General features: G+C 43.7%; 2 protein-coding genes across 2 annotated transcripts; both read right to left on the bottom strand.

The window, feature by feature from the left end:
- Window positions 1-1,440: 1,440 nt before the first annotated feature.
- sphk2 (sphingosine kinase 2) lies at window positions 1,441-11,601 on the bottom strand. The gene is made up of 8 exons (XM_030103725.1): window positions 11,478-11,601; window positions 8,239-9,783; window positions 6,618-6,767; window positions 6,210-6,304; window positions 5,940-6,055; window positions 5,431-5,634; window positions 3,691-5,302; window positions 1,441-3,460 (listed from the first exon to the last, which is right to left on the bottom strand). Exons 2-8 carry the CDS (start codon window positions 8,699-8,701, stop codon window positions 3,398-3,400), a joined length of 2,703 nt encoding a protein of 900 aa, XP_029959585.1. The 5' UTR covers window positions 8,702-9,783; window positions 11,478-11,601; the 3' UTR covers window positions 1,441-3,397.
- A 264-nt stretch (window positions 11,602-11,865) lies between these two features.
- On the bottom strand, window positions 11,866-16,701 carry rpl18 (ribosomal protein L18). Its single transcript, XM_030103794.1, has 7 exons — window positions 16,623-16,701; window positions 15,947-16,033; window positions 15,713-15,820; window positions 14,800-14,898; window positions 14,563-14,686; window positions 13,727-13,796; window positions 11,866-12,000 (listed from the first exon to the last, which is right to left on the bottom strand). The coding sequence occupies exons 1-7, from the start codon at window positions 16,623-16,625 to the stop codon at window positions 11,925-11,927; spliced, it is 567 nt and encodes a 188-aa protein (XP_029959654.1). The 5' UTR covers window positions 16,626-16,701; the 3' UTR covers window positions 11,866-11,924.
- Window positions 16,702-17,056: the final 355 nt, after the last annotated feature.

Raw genomic sequence — 17,056 nt, 5'->3', positions numbered from 1 at the left:
AGTTGGAAATTCATTGTATTTTTTTATTAATAGAATCAGTCCGGAAACTTTTGGGTCCCCCCTCGTATACCAAAACAAAACCACTATAACGTGACAAAAAGATACATTTAACCTCTGTAAATTCACACAAAATGATTTAAAAGTAGAGAATAGAGACAAATAGCTAAAAGAAGCATGTATCTACAATAAAGAGATGAAAATCACCTTAAGAGATAAAACAACTTGTGCAAAGCAATGCAGAACAAGTAACAATGCACAAAAGAGACAAACTGCCAAAAAGGGACAGAATCATTTGAAGACAAATCTACATCCAAAAAAACTGTGTAGCTAAAAGGTCAATCGCTTCTGCAAATTTACATGAAGCAACTGAACAAGGAATCAAGTGTCTTACAAAGACACACAAAACCTCCATGAAGTGAAACCCAACTAAAGCGCTGAGTGGTTGGAATGTGAACCAGCACCTCCGAGTTTGATTCCATGTTTCTCTCATAAAGATGGTTTGCCTTTCCCAGTTAGAGGAATTCAAGTATCTTGGAGTCTTATTCAAAAGTGATGAAAGGATGTGAGATGAGGTGAAGAAAAGGTTGTAATAGGTGTGAGTTTCAGTGAAAATATAGTAACCTCATGGCTGCAGCTGCACTTTGTCAGTGGAAGTCATTCTAGGTTATTTCTTTTCATATTATCAGATAAAAGCACTGATGGAAAGCTTTGTGAGATCCCCACAAACTACCACCGGTTCACACTCAAGCTCACATAAACAAATCAAATGACTTACCTTCAAAGACTTCCTAAAATTTTGCATTCATGTGATGCGAAGAGTATGAACCTCATGTCAGTGTGACATGTAACCACTGAAACCTCTGCGGCCCATCGGGATGTTTGACCGGCTGTGTGCCGGAACTGTGACTGCAACCAGTGTGGAAGGAATAAGGTGTGACAACATATCAGCAAAAGAAAAACCAATGCACTTGATTTGCTGCAGACAAACTCATGAAATTACATTTATTCAAACCCATTTTAACTATTAACTTACATTCTATGTAGTTCCAGTTTTTAGTAATAATTACAATTTCATTGCAGGCGGCCCACTACAGAAATATTGATGGCACATACCCCCCGACATGATCATATCAAATAGGTATATAACACCGTGGTCCCAGCTGTGGCCATACACAACAAAATGCTGAGGAAGGTAAACTATCACCATGCTCTTGAACTTCAAGAGGAAATGTTTTGGCAATGAAACTCCAATAAAGGTGTAAACTCTCCTATTTGGTAATTGATTTGAAATTGTGTATTCACATTCTGTAGCTATATAAGCGCAGTGTAATTGTGGTAGACTACTTGCTTAGTGCCCTCGGATGAGAGAATATAAAGACAGAAAAGGAAAAAAAAAAGCCTGGTAAGCAAAAGTTTTACTGTTTTTCTTTTGTTTTTTTGTTCTGCAGTCAGGTTTAAACAGTTCATGATCAACAGCCAGAATTTACAGGCTTTATTTCACAAAGGCATTGATTTGTCCAGGCATGACCGAGACGTTACAGTAAGTCGATGATGGCCCAAGCAGTTGGCACGTGGTCTCACTGATTGGTGCATTGCACATGCTAATGATTTACACTTTGTCAAGACTGAGTATATCAGCAAGTTTTATCATCAAAAAATTCATTTCTACAACACAATAATTCCCCATTCAGGACACTGGTTGGTTTCATTTAGGATCGCATCTTTTTTTTTTTCTTTAATTCTCAAATATTTCACAGCCCTGACATTCACTTTCTTCACAAGTCGGTGCTGGATGCTGCTGGTTAATTCTCAACTGTGTTTTTTTGTGTTGTTTTCAACCAAATGATCTCATGTTCCAATATGTGATCTGACACTGCGGCTCGGCTGGACTTTAGTTGTTTGCGTGTCCCTGTTCAACTCTGCAGCAGGTTTTTAAAGTTTCTAAATGATTTTGTCAAAAGTCAGTTACACTTTCTGAAAGCTATGAGGGTTCAAATACCAACATGTAGCTAATTCCAGGCAATGAATGTCATGAAATCCATGTATTAGTAGCTGGAGTTGGCTCCAAATTCTAGTGCATTCACTTCTTGGAACTAAGTGTCTGACTCAGTGTTACTCTTTAGGCCGTAGCTAAAATATGTTATGCATTCTAGTGTTGTGATTCTCTGTGCTGTCTCAACTCCAGTTTTGTGCAAAATAAATGCACTACTTACACCTTATCTGAGGCAAGTAATGTCTTCTAATTACACTTTGAAAGATGGTTACTCAGAGACAAGTGACGTATTGTAGACACTAAATAGTGCTGAGGCCTAAGGCTGTGATTCTGAGATTTTCTGGAAACGAACAGGCTAAAAGCACTGGCATAAAAAGCTTGCTTTGTTCAGACAATTTATGTTCAATATGCTACAAAAACTGACATCACTGATATCGTCTTCGTGCATCCATTGGCTAAGAAAAACAGGCAGATTACATAAAAATGTCAGTGATGGTCACCGTTCAACGGCCCCATTGTTTCTACTAATAACACAAAAAGCTTCATCTGGCTGCCCTGCGCTGAATCACTTGCATGAGCAAGCAAACACTTGACGACTGCATTTTCCTCCACTGACAGTGAACAGTGGCTATGTAGCATGCTTAAAGACAACATTAGGTAGGTGGCTTTTACCAGTATCTCTGAATTTATAAGAACAGCTTTGTTTTTCATGTGGAGGGTGGACTCTGATAGGTGGACAGAGGTTAAGATTTTGCGTCTTCAGACAAGAGGGCAAAGGTACAACTGTAATGTACAGTGCAGATAAGGCAATCCTCTGAGGGAGTTCAGCTTTTCTATTCAAACACTTAGACAGCGAGAGGGGTGAATTTTCATCGAGAACTGGCACGATTTAATCTCATTGTTAAGTCTGTAAGATGTCGAGCTTAGAAAACAACTTTCTGTGAATTTAGGCTGATTCCCTCACTCTCATTGTAAGGCAAAAAAAATAAAAAATAAAAAAAAATCAGGCAGTGCGTCTCTGCATGCATACTACTACGTATACATCCAACACATGCACTATCTGCACAAACGAAACCATAAACATTCGATTGTTTTTCCCTCTTATTATCCCGGGCTGTGCAGTTTTTCATGCTTGTCAGGGTACGCTCCCCGAGCGTAATCCTGCAGCTGTGCAATGAGGCGCATTTCTCATCCATTTTCAAATTCGCTAATAATCCCTGCAGTCATGCTCCAATGATGCGTGGCTCGGTGGGTTATCCCTTTCATTAATCCCTAGAAAAGCAGTTTCTGCTGTTCTGGCTACGTTAAGTATCTCAACCTCTCTCATAGAGTGTCGATGGCAACATAGATATGATGTAATTCAGTAGACTGCTGATATGTCAATCAATTCAACCATTCCCTGAATCAGAATCTGGTGATCTTCACTCCTGAATCTCCGACTATGAGACGGGCCATGGAAGGATGAACCTGAAACAGGAAGGCCAAAAGAAACCATTATAATAAGTCCTAAGGTGAATAAATAATTAAAAAACATGATAATTACTGATAAGAATGGTTGATTCAAAGCTGATTTATGAAAATATTTCTACATATTAAAACCAATGCTGAACAAAAGTTCCTCATTTCTTAAGGATTTCAATGCAGTGAGACAATAAAGGCAAGAGAGTGTATAAAGAGAGCCATCAGTGTTTTCTGACCTGCGCCTGCAGAGGCCCGTAGGGGACGAGTTCTCCATCCACGGTGAGCGTTCCCCGTGCGGACAGAGGCTGCAGTCTGAAGGCCCTGCAGCTGACGTGGCTCACGTACGGCGAGCTGACGGAGTGGTGGGTTCCTCGTTCCATGGCGAAGAACAGTCTCAGTAGTGTGGCTCTGGAGATCCCCGCCCGCACGAAGGTCAGGTGGATCAGCCCGTCGTCGAACCTGGCCTGGGGTGCAGCGTGGAGGTCGGCCCCGAGGTGGGTCTGATAAAGGGCGAGGACGAGGACGAAGTCCCCTTCGATGGTGACCCAGTCTCTTGTGGGGAGGGGCTGGTCGAGGGGCGGTAACAAGTCATCTCTTGGTAGATTTAAAGGCAGTGAGACAAATGGACGGTTCTTGAGCGGTCCTGCTGGTTCAGCAATATCAAAGTTAAAAGAAGAGGACGGCGTGCGTAAACAGGGGGACGGCGAGCTGGAGCTCGGGGTATTCGGACGGGGGGTGAGGTAGGATGAAGCGTGTGGGGATGCGCAAGAAGGGGAGGATGGAGGCGTGGGTGACAGAGACAGGGAGAGGGAGGGGAGTTTAGGAGGGAGTGAGTTTGAGTGGGAGTGTTGGAGGAGTGACAGGGGCCTCGGCCGGGAGGCGTTTTGGTTTTGGTCCAAGTTCTTGGGCTTGTAGGAGAAAGGAGAGTGGCGAAAGGGCGAGGAGATGGTGAGGGCTCGCTCCCGAGCAACGTCCAGTGGGTAAGGTTCCTTCTGATAGTACGTCCCATTCAAGTCCATGTCCTCGTCCCCAAACGAGGTACCGGAATCTGACTCCACCTGCTGACTGAGGGGCTGGCTGAACAGAGCGTTGGCGATCTGGCTGGAAGGGGCGGAGTTCTTTCTTAATGCTTGCCTGGTTTGGAGAAGCTCATCCTGGTCGTCTGGCTCTTCATCCGCCTCCCGCCCCATGTCCACGCCATAGCTATCTCCCAGCTCTCTAGCATGCAACACTCCCTCCCCCTCCATCGAACCCCCGCTGCCCTCCCCATCCTTCCCCAGGTCTTCTTCCTCGTCCTCCATCTCGCCAGAGTCTTGCTCGATCGTTCCCTGTTCCTCCCCTTCATCCTTAATCCTCGATAACCTGTCCTCCCTCCCCATGAGGCACTCCTCTCTCTCATTTGATTCCGAACTTGTTCCTGACCTCTCCGAGCAGGTCCCCGACTTCTCTTCCTCTGCCTCCATCTCCATCTCCCCCTCCCTCTCTCTGTCTTCTGCCAAGCTGCTTGCCCTTACCACACCAGTCCCTCCTCCCCTGGCTCTCTCCCTTCTTCTCTCCCTTTCCCTCTGCCTCTCCTCTTTCTCCCTCTCTCCCTCGCCTCTCCGGAGACTCCTCTGCTCACTGATGCCCATGTCGGAGCAGGTGCGATGGATGGGTGTTCGACAGAAGCCCTCGAGGCCTTCGGTGATGCTGCGGGAGAGCGGCCTCCTGGGTGGGGGAGGTGTGGCATCTGGCGACGTGGCGACCATGGAGGGAGGCAGGTAGGACAGACGACCTTTGTAGGATCGCAGAGAAGCAATTCGCACCAAGGTGCCCAGGGTGAAGCGAGCTGAGCCCAGGCCACGGTACCTGGAAGAATCACACATTTCAAATGAATGTCTGATTTTTTTTTCCCCTCAAAAGGCTGGGTTATGTCTCATAAATGAATCATCACTTCTGCTTTAATAACCCAACAACTCATGCAAGTACGCAATCACCTCTCGCTCTCAATGTCCACATCGGACACAAAGCCCCAGGCGACAGAGAGGAAGGAAAAAAGTCTCCTGGGTGCTGCAGCGCGGCTGTTGTTCGAGGGAGCCGGGCTGGTCGTCACAGAGACCAGATCCATGGGCCGGACGCCGCCCCGGCTGAGCAGAAAGCAGCAGTTCAGGAGGAGAGGCTCACGAAGGCACATGTCATACCTGACGGAGACAGAAAACACCAGCAACAGCATCTCATTAATAAAGTTTGACCTGTAAAAAACAAAAGTGCAAGACAGTCTTCTGCTTTCTTTAGAGGAAGGGAAATATCGACGGCCTCTGAATGTTCACTGGTGTGTTTTGTATTATTTAAATGACACACACAAAACATAGGCAGATGAAATTCAGAACTCTGCTTCAAGGTATAAACTGAGATGTGAAGCTGTCCAGTTTAGAGCTGTGAAGGTTGTTTTTTTTCAGTCACAGAAGACTCACGATTTACAGCTATAAATAAGAGACACACTCACCCTGCGTGGTGGTTGATGGAGCCAGCCAGGGCATTCCCAGAGCCGCAGGGTAGAATGCCGACCGGTGTTTTTATTGCTTGTTCCCAATCTGGGCGCTCCATCAGGCCATTAATGACCTAAAGTGACATTACACAGAAATTATAGAAACATCACACTGGTGGACAATGAAGTGTAATTTAAAAAAAAAAAGTAGAAATAATTCAGGATAAACCAACTACTGCTTTACTTCACCCCTAATGCCACCCTGCTCTTCAAACGAAAGCGCCTCACCTCATGCAGCAGGCCGTCCCCAGAGACGATAATGATGCCGTCCCACTCCGGGAGAGAAATCTCTCTGATGAGCTCTCTGGCATGATTCTGACGTTCTGAGAAAAGACAAACAAATCTATTATTCTTCTGATATCTTCTGATTGGAAAACTTCATTTTAAAGTTGCTCTAAACACTAAAATGATCCTATCTTTTCTTTGTGATGGATCATAAACAGACACAGTTCTTTGCTGCTTTATAACGTAGCGATTTTCATGCTAAAGAACAGCACATCAATTATGAACCACTGGTCTCCTCTGAGCCGACCACGTGCACACAGAGGATGAGCGGATGAAATCAACTTAAATGGAAAGAAAAAAGATAAATTATGAAAGTGGTGTTTGGGTTTCTTCTGTTGCAGATCCTGTTACCTGTCTGAATGAGGTTGTAGCTGATGTTGGCCTCTCTTATCATTGGCAGAATGTGAGTCTGGCACCACTGCATGGCCTGGCCCCTTCCACTGAAGGGATTGACCAGTAACAGTAGTCGCCGGGGTCGAGGTAGCAGACTTCTTGAAAATTCTGTTCAGAAAACACAAAAGGGAGAGCATGAATAAGTAAAGATCTGCACCGTTTTTTTTTTTATTCTTAACTAAGGAGGTGGTCCACTGCATTTACAAAGGCAGCCAACTAGGACATAAGCTAAGCTGTTTTTACAGCGCTGACTAACCCCGGACTTTTGAGAGCATTCAACCATTTAAGATGCCTTTATTTCACCTCAAATAACCTTTTTCACTCTTTGCTGTTATTTAGTTTATCATTGAAATTAAGAAATAAAGAGCACATCTGTTTAATTCCTGAAGGAGCCATCAACGGTGATAAAAAAAAAAGCTTTGAAAATGAGTTAAATAATATATACAGCCGATTGGTGAGAAGAAGCAATAAAACAAATGTAGTTGAATCCTCATATCTCTTCTTTCTAAATCTGATAGCATAGTACAATCAAATTTATAGTGACTATAAATCAGTCAAATGCTAGATAGATTTCACGAGTGAATGGCTGCACTCTCAAATAATCCGGGGTTATGCAATAAACCACAATCAAGTAAATCAGCAAAAAAAAACCAACAAACCACAGCTAAACTGTTCAGTGGCATAAAAAAAAAAAAAAAGAAGTACAGAATCGAATCAGGCTGTGGTTCAGAAAGGTTCAGTGAGCTATGAATGAAGCCAGAGCAGACTGGGAATAAGCAGTAAAGGATGAGAGCTGTGCTGCTGTTGGGGAATGAGACAGTGATGTGGTGGGTTTACAACACGACAGAGATCTACTGGAGCGATCACTAATAGGCTCCAAGAAAAAAAGAAGCACAACTACAAAAGGAGGAAAGGAAAGCTGAACGTGTTGGTAACAGTGGAAAAAAAACAAACAAAAGAACGCACACTTGGAAAGTGGGCAGTGAGCGGGGGTCTGGCTATCAGGTCGATAACTCGGGCTGGGGGTATTGCAAATGGGAAAGAGAGCCCCACCCTCTGTCTCCACATTTGACATCAAATGATACAGGCCATGTGTGCACGACAGATAAGAGGAAGGACAATAAAAAAGTTTTAGACAAATGAACCACAGAGGGGAACATAGTCAAGAGAAACAAACAACAAATTAAACACTAAATCTCACAGCCTCTTAAAAAGTATTAGTGTTAATCTCCTTTTGTTCTTTGTCATTCTGTTGTTAACCAATAAAACGCTGAGCCGTTCAGGAAACCACTTGTGACCTCAACCTGCTGCACATTACAGAGAGATCTTAGGTCGCTATGACATTAAGCTAAACTTAGTAAGCATATACAAAGGGGACATAAATCGAACGTGGAATAAAGCCTCATTACGATGCTGTCTGCAGTCAACAGGAAACCGTGACTAAAAGAAAGGTCAGACAAAGTAAAACCCTTATCCATCCATTCCATTTCGTTCAAGAAATGCGCTGACGTCACACAGGATAATGGAATCATCAGATTTCACAACATGAAGGAAGCAGCGGCGGCTGGAACAAACTCACCTGTGTCAGCAGTGACGGTCACCCCCCTGAGCAGACACTGCACGGCAGCCGACCACCGCTCGGCCTCGGGCCTGCTCTCTGCCAGGTAGGCCCTCACCTGCCGGCGCCGAGACACTCCTTTCCGCCGTTTTCCCGGCGGGTACCAGTACAGCACCAGCAGAGGGGGGGCGGGGGCCCGGGGGCAGCTGCACCCCACCAGCTCCGACAGGGGCAGCAGGAGGCGGGCTTCTTTCCCCGGCCGCGGCGACAGGCGCTGGACGTGTATGTGGGTGTGAGTGAGGGTCAAGGCGTAGTTGGACGACGGCGCCGGGGTCGGGGAGGCGGCGGGGGAGAGCCCTCCCGGACCGCCGGGGCTGTTGGGGCAGCTGTTATTGTTGCTGCCGCCGCCGGACCCCCAGCTGACGAACTGGCCGTGAAGGAGGGCTTCTGCCGGGGAGGGCGAGGACGGTTCCGGGGATCGCATCTTCACTGCTCAATGTGGGGGAAGTTTATCGGCCGGACCGACTTTACGTGATGGTTTCCGACGGTCCCAGGCTGGAAGAGTGTCAGTCGTCTGGCCGCTCTTCGGGAAAATTAAAATCTCTTAAAAATCAGTTGTTCTGTTCGGTGCTCGCAAAGTCACAAAAAAACAAACACGCTTGGTTCTTACTTGTCCCTTTCAGATATGTTTCTTCATTTCAAAGCAAAAAAGAACTAGTTCCAGTTCAAACCTCCTGTTTTTCTGCGTAATCCTCCGGTGAAATGGAACCACTAAGTTTCAGTCATTTCAGGGTCACAGTTGGAAAACTCCCATCACAGTTTGATCTGAAGAGCTTCTACAGTCTGCTGCCAGCCGATAGGTGGATGGGAAATACTTCAACATATTCAAAGACAATAGAGTTTCAAGATGTAAAATCAGTCATTTAAACAAACAAAAGTGTTCTTCACAAAGATTGCATATGTATAAAAATAAGTTGACATTTAAACTTGATGCCACCTATACTGAGAGCAATATAAGGCAGCTAAGCAGCTACTTGACAATAACAACAAATCTTTAAATAATTACACAAAAAGACAAAAGTGAAACTTAGTTGCATTAAAAATGATCCATTTTAAGTATGAACAAAAAAAGTCAACACACCTTGCTTGAACAAGGAGGCAACAACAATTAAATTAAATTAATGCACAGGAAAGGATTTCTGTAAAGTCTGTTGCATGGAAAGTGCTGTAATTAATTCCATGTAGATATGATAAGTGCAGATTTGTCAAGACCTTTGATACCTCTATTGCTATCTCGAATCTCAGCGATAAATGGGAGGCAGACAAGAGGAGTGAAGAGGCCAGTCCCTTACACAGTAGTGCGATACATTAACAATTCATCCGAGTAAAACTACTGATACACTTGGTAAGACAGGTGGGGCAACAAGAAAAACTAAATACAACAAGAACAAAAATAAAAACAGAAACAAAAGACAAACGGGGAGACAGTTCCAGGCAGATCCTTAGTTTATGTCATCTTTACGTCTGCGAGTGGAGCCTCACGTTCCCTCCCAAAGATCTTTGTTCCTGTGTGAGGACAAGCGACGACAACAGTCGTCAAGTGAGTCACAGTCCAGTGTGAAATTGATTTCAAGTGAGTCTCAAATCGAATGTTTACAGGAAGTGGCTACAAAAAAAAACCTCACCCAATAAATGGGATTACACTGTGAATGGATTTTCTTGTGTAAGAAAAAGTTACTTTGCATTAGACTTCTGCAGCTAGTTCAGAGAAGAAGCGCGACGATAAGAGGAAGAGATTACAGATACAAGGTGAAGCAATACGAGATCCATCTCGTCCCTTTTGACCAAAGGTACGTCAGAACTCAAGCACACGGTGACTCAGAGTCACGCATCTTGGACCGCATTGCTGAGGCACCACTTTCATTTGGATGAAAGGTTGCACGGAAAGAACCACAATATTCTCTTTTGTTCCACTTGAATTTGACTGAATGAGTTTAAAATGTGTAACCACAATTAGTATTCTGTATTGTTGTCTGGTTTGAATGCAGGGACACAGCATCTCTTTTGAAATTTGTCTTATCATTCCGTCTGTCTGAAATCGCTGACATAGAGATTACAGAATATAACAGCTTTCACAATATGCACAGTTTAGCTGTGTCACACTTTCCTAATGAAAAAAAAAAGAGGATCATAATACGTCAGCTCAAAAACTAGCACACAGAATACAATGGAAAACTCCAAACAATGAAAGCATTTTCATTACAGATGTCCAGTCTACAGTGGCCTGATCATTACAATTAAGTACTTTAGTGGCACCGCGGGACTTTTTATCTTTCAACTGTTATTAATGTCCTCACATCTTTCTAAGAGGCAGGAAACATTATGCAAGCCGTCGTGCAGACAAAATCAATACTTGGCTGATGTCCTGTCCTGATAAAGCTCACCCACAGAAAAGCACCTCACCGATGCCCATTGTTGCACCTTACGTCCTTGAAATGCAGGGCGGGGACACCCAGAAATAATAACAGGCTAATTCTGTCTCCCCCACACAATGAGGCTCCTGTTGGGTGACTTCGGGGTATTTTTGGTCTAAGTGTCACCGACAAAACACTCTGAACTGAGGGGATTTTTTAGTAGGACAGTAAACTATTTGTTTATTAGCAGTCATGATCAAATGTCAAAGCTGTGCCACACTGCTAAACTTTAATCGATACTCCAGCCTGTTAGCAAGCTAACTTTAGCTGTGTGTTAACAGCTACGCCGCAGTTAAGCCACGAAGACGTTTTTATTAAACGCTGTCGATCCTGAAGGAGATGAAGGAGTTTGATGCTGCAGGGAGCAGTTTGAGTCATATACGAAAAGGAGGGAATGGTTTTCAGAGACGGCGGCTGCTGTAAAGTGACAGACGCAACACAGCGGCGACAGTTAGCATCGGTTAGCAGTTTGCTAGTAAACGTGTAGCCCAAGTCCAAGCCAGTTGCAATATCCCGAGTTAAAATTTCAAATTTCTACCATGGTTCGCCCACGCCACGATAAAACTGAAATGTTACACTTTGACACGTCCCGTTGAGACTTCCCACCTGGTTTAATGGCATACCAAAGTTAGCAGACATGCTTAGCTAGCGGGCGTTATGTGCTTCCAGCAGCACGACCGACGCGAAAACAACACGTTTTCCCCACTTTAACCTCTGCCCGGGGAGAACACGGTCACTAAAAGGTCCATTACGGTGCAACAGAAGCCACGGAGAAGGCGGCATTACCTCATCTTGTCCCCCCGCTCTCGACGACAGATAGCCGCTGTGCTGTGATATAGCGGCGGCTCGGTGCTCGGCTCAGGAAGTGTCTGGAGACGCAGCAGCAGCTCTGAGCGGCGGAGAGGAAACCCAATGACGATAAGGAAAGCACCGCAACACCCACCCGCATTCTCCAATCATTGACAGAGCAGCGCTTCCTGCCAGGCCATTTGTTATCAGCCGGCCGATAAACGCTGATCAAAAGAATCCCTCATACTTTAAATTTTGCTCAAAGATTGGGGGGGCACTTACCCCCCATTAGTCAACATCCTGGTTTATTTACAGAAGCTGACTTAAATAGAAAAGCCAGTTTAGGGTGTTTGTTGAAAAGTATTAAAAACAAAGCACAAGACAATTCATTTCTACAGCCAATCTTTTATTTCTGACAGAAGGCATGATAAACAAAAACGTGGATTAGTTCTTGTAGCCACGGCTGGCTCTGCGACCACGGGCTCTCTCGAACTTCCTGCCCTTGGAGCGGACATAGGGCCTGAAAACAAAGAAAGACAAAGCTTTAACCTTCGGCAAGACACACTGCATTTCTTTACCCTCATACCAGCCCCAGTTCCATCAGTCTGGTTGATTATATATACATAAAAGGATTGTAATTCAATAACAACACCTGTAATGCATTTGATTAGGGATTTGAAAACAACCTCTCATGGAAAGGTATTCACAACATCCTGTGAATCACCATCCAGCTATGGTGACAGATCAGACTCAGAGCTCAAATATTTCACACAAACATGAGGAAATAACACTCCCCCCCCACCCCCCCAATAAACTTGTATTCATACACAGATAAGTAACTTTTGATTGATTATCTGACAGCTAAGCTAAAAAAGAACCAAATCAATCTTCCTCTGCAACAGTTTTAGTACAAGAGGGTCAAAGTATAAAGTGTGGAAAATATAAAGACATCAACTTCACGTTTTCAATAAAACAACCTGCTGTTCTTATTTTGTCCACTGTGAGTCGCACTTTCTCTATTCTCACACTCGAACTGACCGGTAAAGGCAATTTGTCACTGACTCCTTGGAATTCGGAGGGATCGAATCACAATAAAGAGCCGCGGTCATCCACGCAGTGACGTCAACAGGACGCAGCGGTAAACAAAGTGTCTCACAGTCCCAGCAGCTTCCTGACAAATCTGTTGATCAGCAGGACCTCCTCTGTCTCTGCGTCTTCTTAACTGCAATCTAGTAGCTTTTTGACAGCGGCTTTGTTATCAACGGGTCTGTATGCAATATAAACGTTCTGATGGCGTGACTGAGCAGGTCAACATGTGTACAGCACCAGATCAGATGATTCTGGCTGGTAGACCGCACTTTTGACTGCCAATTTCACATCGACACCCTCAAAGGAAGGTTCCGATCAGTTAAAACTACCTTATAATGGGCAGAGCAGAAATAGTGAAACATTGATGGAACTCACAGGAGGCAGAGGTTTGGACTCCTCATTAAAGAAAAAGCTCTCCCATAGCTTAATTTGTTCAACTATCATTTTATGTAGCTTATATGATACTAAAGAGAAAAAGGAGGAGCTAAATCAAAACCCAGATGATATGATTCGGGTCCAAGTATTCAAGTATTAGGGCTTTAAACATAAAATCGTGCTTTTTTTGGTCTAATTTCATAGCACAACCATGCAGCAGATGAGCCCATAATTTTATACACACCAACTCCAAAATGAATGAACAGCAAACCCAGTGTCCCTCATTCTACAGCCCTTTGATGTCAGTCATTTAAGGGCCTTTTAAGAGCAGCCGTGTAAAATCTGGGTCTTAGACCAAATCAGGACTTCATGGGAAAATACTAATTTATGCATTTTAGAAAGCTCCGCTGAACTCAGAAACAGATCTTTGAGGTGAACTCTGGACCCCTGAAATTGCTCAGTCTCGAAGCTGACTGTCGGACTATTGAACAGCTGCAGTAAGAGGAAGTCATGTGGAGCACAATACATCTGAATAGCAAAAAAAAAAAAATAAATAAATAAATAAATAAAAAAAAAAAAAAAAAAATGACAGTGCGAGTCTGAAGAAGCAGACACAAAGAAAGAGTTAGAAACTGACTTCAGGTGAGTTTTCAAACATGCATAAATGAGTATTTTCCCCAGAAAGTCCTGATTTGATGTAAAATCCAGATTTTACAGAGCTGCTGTGAAAGGGCCCGAAGAGTCTTTGGTTTCAACAAAAGCACCAGTCAGTATGTACGTACTTGGTATGGCTGTGAGGAGTTCCAGGAGCTTTTCCGAAGTGCCTGTACACCTCTCTGGCTTTGCGGGGTCCTGAAAGACAGAAACATCACAGATTAGTCACTAAAATAATATCGTGGGCAGAAAGTTATCAATTGACATCTGTTAAATCAAGTTCTTTGACCAATTAACACAACACTCAAACATTTTCAATGCATTTAACTGGACATGTAAAGCTGATTTACCTGCTACAGAGTTCTAAAAACCAAAAAAGATGGAAATGTTGAATTTATATTACAATGTTAGCACTCCAAAATGAAACCGTGTGACACCACAGTGTAACAATGAGGTGTAAACCATTTTATTGTTCACAATACAGTCCTGTGAATTTGGCTGATTTAAACTGAGACCCTGAAGTATTTTGAGTGCTGCAACATGAGCAAAGTGCTGAGAACTTCCACTAATTCATAGTCTTTATCAGCACAGTGCTGCTGGTAATTGATAACCATGATGTAGTTTTACTGGATCAAGAATAAAAATATTGGGCAAAATCTATTTCCTATGTCTACGCAGTGACAAGCACACCGATTTCAACTAGAAAAGTGAGCAACAAATCAACTGTCATTAATATGAACACGTCGAGAAAAGATGCAGGCCAAACAGAACATTTCCAATCAGAGGACCATGAATTTCAGTGGTTTTTAAGAGGAGAGCTCCCCCAGTTTTTAATCAAGTTTGTAAACAATCACTCAAAAACATGGCAGGAGAAACGTCTTCCTGTAAGATAGGTTTTTAAACAGCGCTCTCACCTTTTCGGCACTTCTCAAACTGAACGGAACAAATCAAAATATGTATTTACCTGACAGCAGCACTGTGCCTTGTCCCTTAGGAGAAGCCAAAGCCAGCTGGTCAAAGGTCATCACCTGACCCCCTGACTTCAGGATCCTGCGGCGGGCACCGTCAGTTACCCTCAGAGCGCAGACCTGTGGATTAAGAAGCACGACAATTTCTTCAGAGACAGCCCACAGGCTCAATGTTCGGGTAAAAAAAGGTAGAGGTCTTTCACAAAGATTAACAGTGGCTGACTTCTTTTTACCTTGAGTTTGGGGATATCCTGAATCCTGACGTCATCAGTGATGGTTCCCACAACAACTGCAGTTCTGTTTTCACGGCCGGGCTGCTTCATCTTACGAATCTGTTGGCAAAGCAAGAACTTTTTTAACTGGCAATGCAATCGCATACACAAGGTGTATCCAGTTTGCATGAAAAACATTTGTTAAACTGACAGCACAGTGTAGAAAAAGCGAGATAGATTTGACACAACACTATATTTTTCCCACAGTGTCAGTGTTTAAGGCAATAACAACCAGGAAGTTAAACGGCAAGGCAGTAATCATCTTAACTGTCACGGAACTATGCGCACTTTGCTTATAGCCTTCATTTGGGACCTCTGAACATGAAAAAATGTGTCAATCCATTGATCTGAGATCATCAGGTTAAGAATAAGATGGTCTGATGTGGAATAGGCTCAATCGGCAAAGAGTTTGCAAATGTAAAACGAAGCTTCGCTTTTAGGAAGAAATACTTACAGCAAAAACGTATTATGCAGGAATGAAGCAAAAATACTGGGAATAACATTTGAACCAAGGTTTTTTTTTGTACTCAAAAAAAACCTAAAAAACACTTTCTCCTTGTTTTAACTGTCATTTCAAAAACAGATCAATAATTGCATTGGTATCTGATCACCAACGACAAGTGGGGCAAAAAAGCCAATGTCACGCTGTAAATGCATCACCCAATATTCGAAACAGAATTTCTTCAGAAATCAGTTGCCATTGATACAATTCGATGCATTTCTAACATGAAATAGTCTCAGCAAAATACACTCTACATAGCAATGTAGGTCTTGACAGCAGCTCTACTCCTGAGCACAGAAACATCCTTTGTTTCATTTAGTCACAGTAACGAACATTACAAATTCAAGGTTGGCTACATGAAATGGGACTGACCAGACGGGAGATGGAGAGGGGAGGCCTGTTAGTCCTGCTCATGAACAGCCTCCTCAGGATCACCTTGTTGAAGGGAGCATTTGAGCGACGAGCGAGGAACCTGTACAGCTGCATCAAGAAGGCCAGGCAACAGTCAAACACACGCACAAAATCACACCATCAAGAATACAGACTGGAAGAACAGCATAAACAGGAGACACGTGTGCCACTACTTAAGATGCAAGAACTGCTCACCTTGACCAGGAGCCTCAGGTAGATATCCTGGCTCTTTGGCTCCTTCCTGCGAACCTTGCGGTCCTTGTTGTGTCTGATGTCAACTCCCTTAAAAAGATAAGAAAAACTTTTATTTACAAAGTAACAAATGTACAATCAGCACAGGCGGTCTTCAGATTCAGCATTCGGTACCAAAATTCTACGCTTTCACATCCAAATCAGTCTCTACGTTAAAAGTTTACCCTTAAATGTGAAACAGATAATACTTATAATCTCAGCAGTGTGTGAAGGAGCAGTGGCCCATTCACACGTTGACATTACAGAGCTAGCTGTTAGCATAGGCGGTGCAAAACTCACACTCGAACAGAATTCTTAACTACATAACGCTCTAAAATATTCATTGACCCCAAAAACGACATAATTAACACCAAGCTGAGTATTAGAGACATTTTAAACAGTCGTTTGATTATCATGAAGGCTCAACGGGGCTGTCCGGACGCCACCGGTATCGCTTCAAAAGAACCTAAGCTAACATGATTAGCGTGGCCAATATACACTAAATAACACCCAGGTTGGAACTTAAGTCATGATTACAACATGTGAGTGTTCTTATTCGGTAGATCAGACAGTTAAACTCGGAGGATTGCGATGGATAATCAAACTATCGAGCTTTAAATTTCCAGCTAGCGTTACCTACCATCTTGGGCTCAGAGCGGAAAGGGAAAAGGAAGGGTCGAGCTCTCGCGATAACAGGAGAGCTGTAGTCTCGCGCCGCTGATTGGCTCGATCAGAATGAGACAGCACGAGCACGAGCGCCTCTCGTGGAGGAGACCGCGCGTTATGGTTGATGCTACTACTACTACGACTGCTGCCCTTGTCAAATCATAGTATTTTAAAGATAATGTCCGATTCATCCACCTTCTATACCACCATCTATGTCACTCTATCCAAATTAGAGTCTTCAGAGCTCGTCTCATCAGCAATGTGCCAATGCAGGGTGCATTCTGGGTAGGTCACCAGTCCATCAGGGAACAAACAACGACACACACACACACACACACACAACATTTACACCTAAAAAAATGTAGGTTCTCCAAATGCATGCAGAGAGAGAACATGCACTTTAAAGGA

Source organism: Salarias fasciatus, chromosome 11 (assembly GCF_902148845.1).
Source record: "Salarias fasciatus chromosome 11, fSalaFa1.1, whole genome shotgun sequence".
In the NCBI taxonomy this organism is placed as follows: Eukaryota; Metazoa; Chordata; class Actinopteri; order Blenniiformes; family Blenniidae; genus Salarias; species Salarias fasciatus.
Note: the sequence above shows the minus strand (reverse complement) of the source record. Positions and strands in the feature narration are given on the sequence as shown.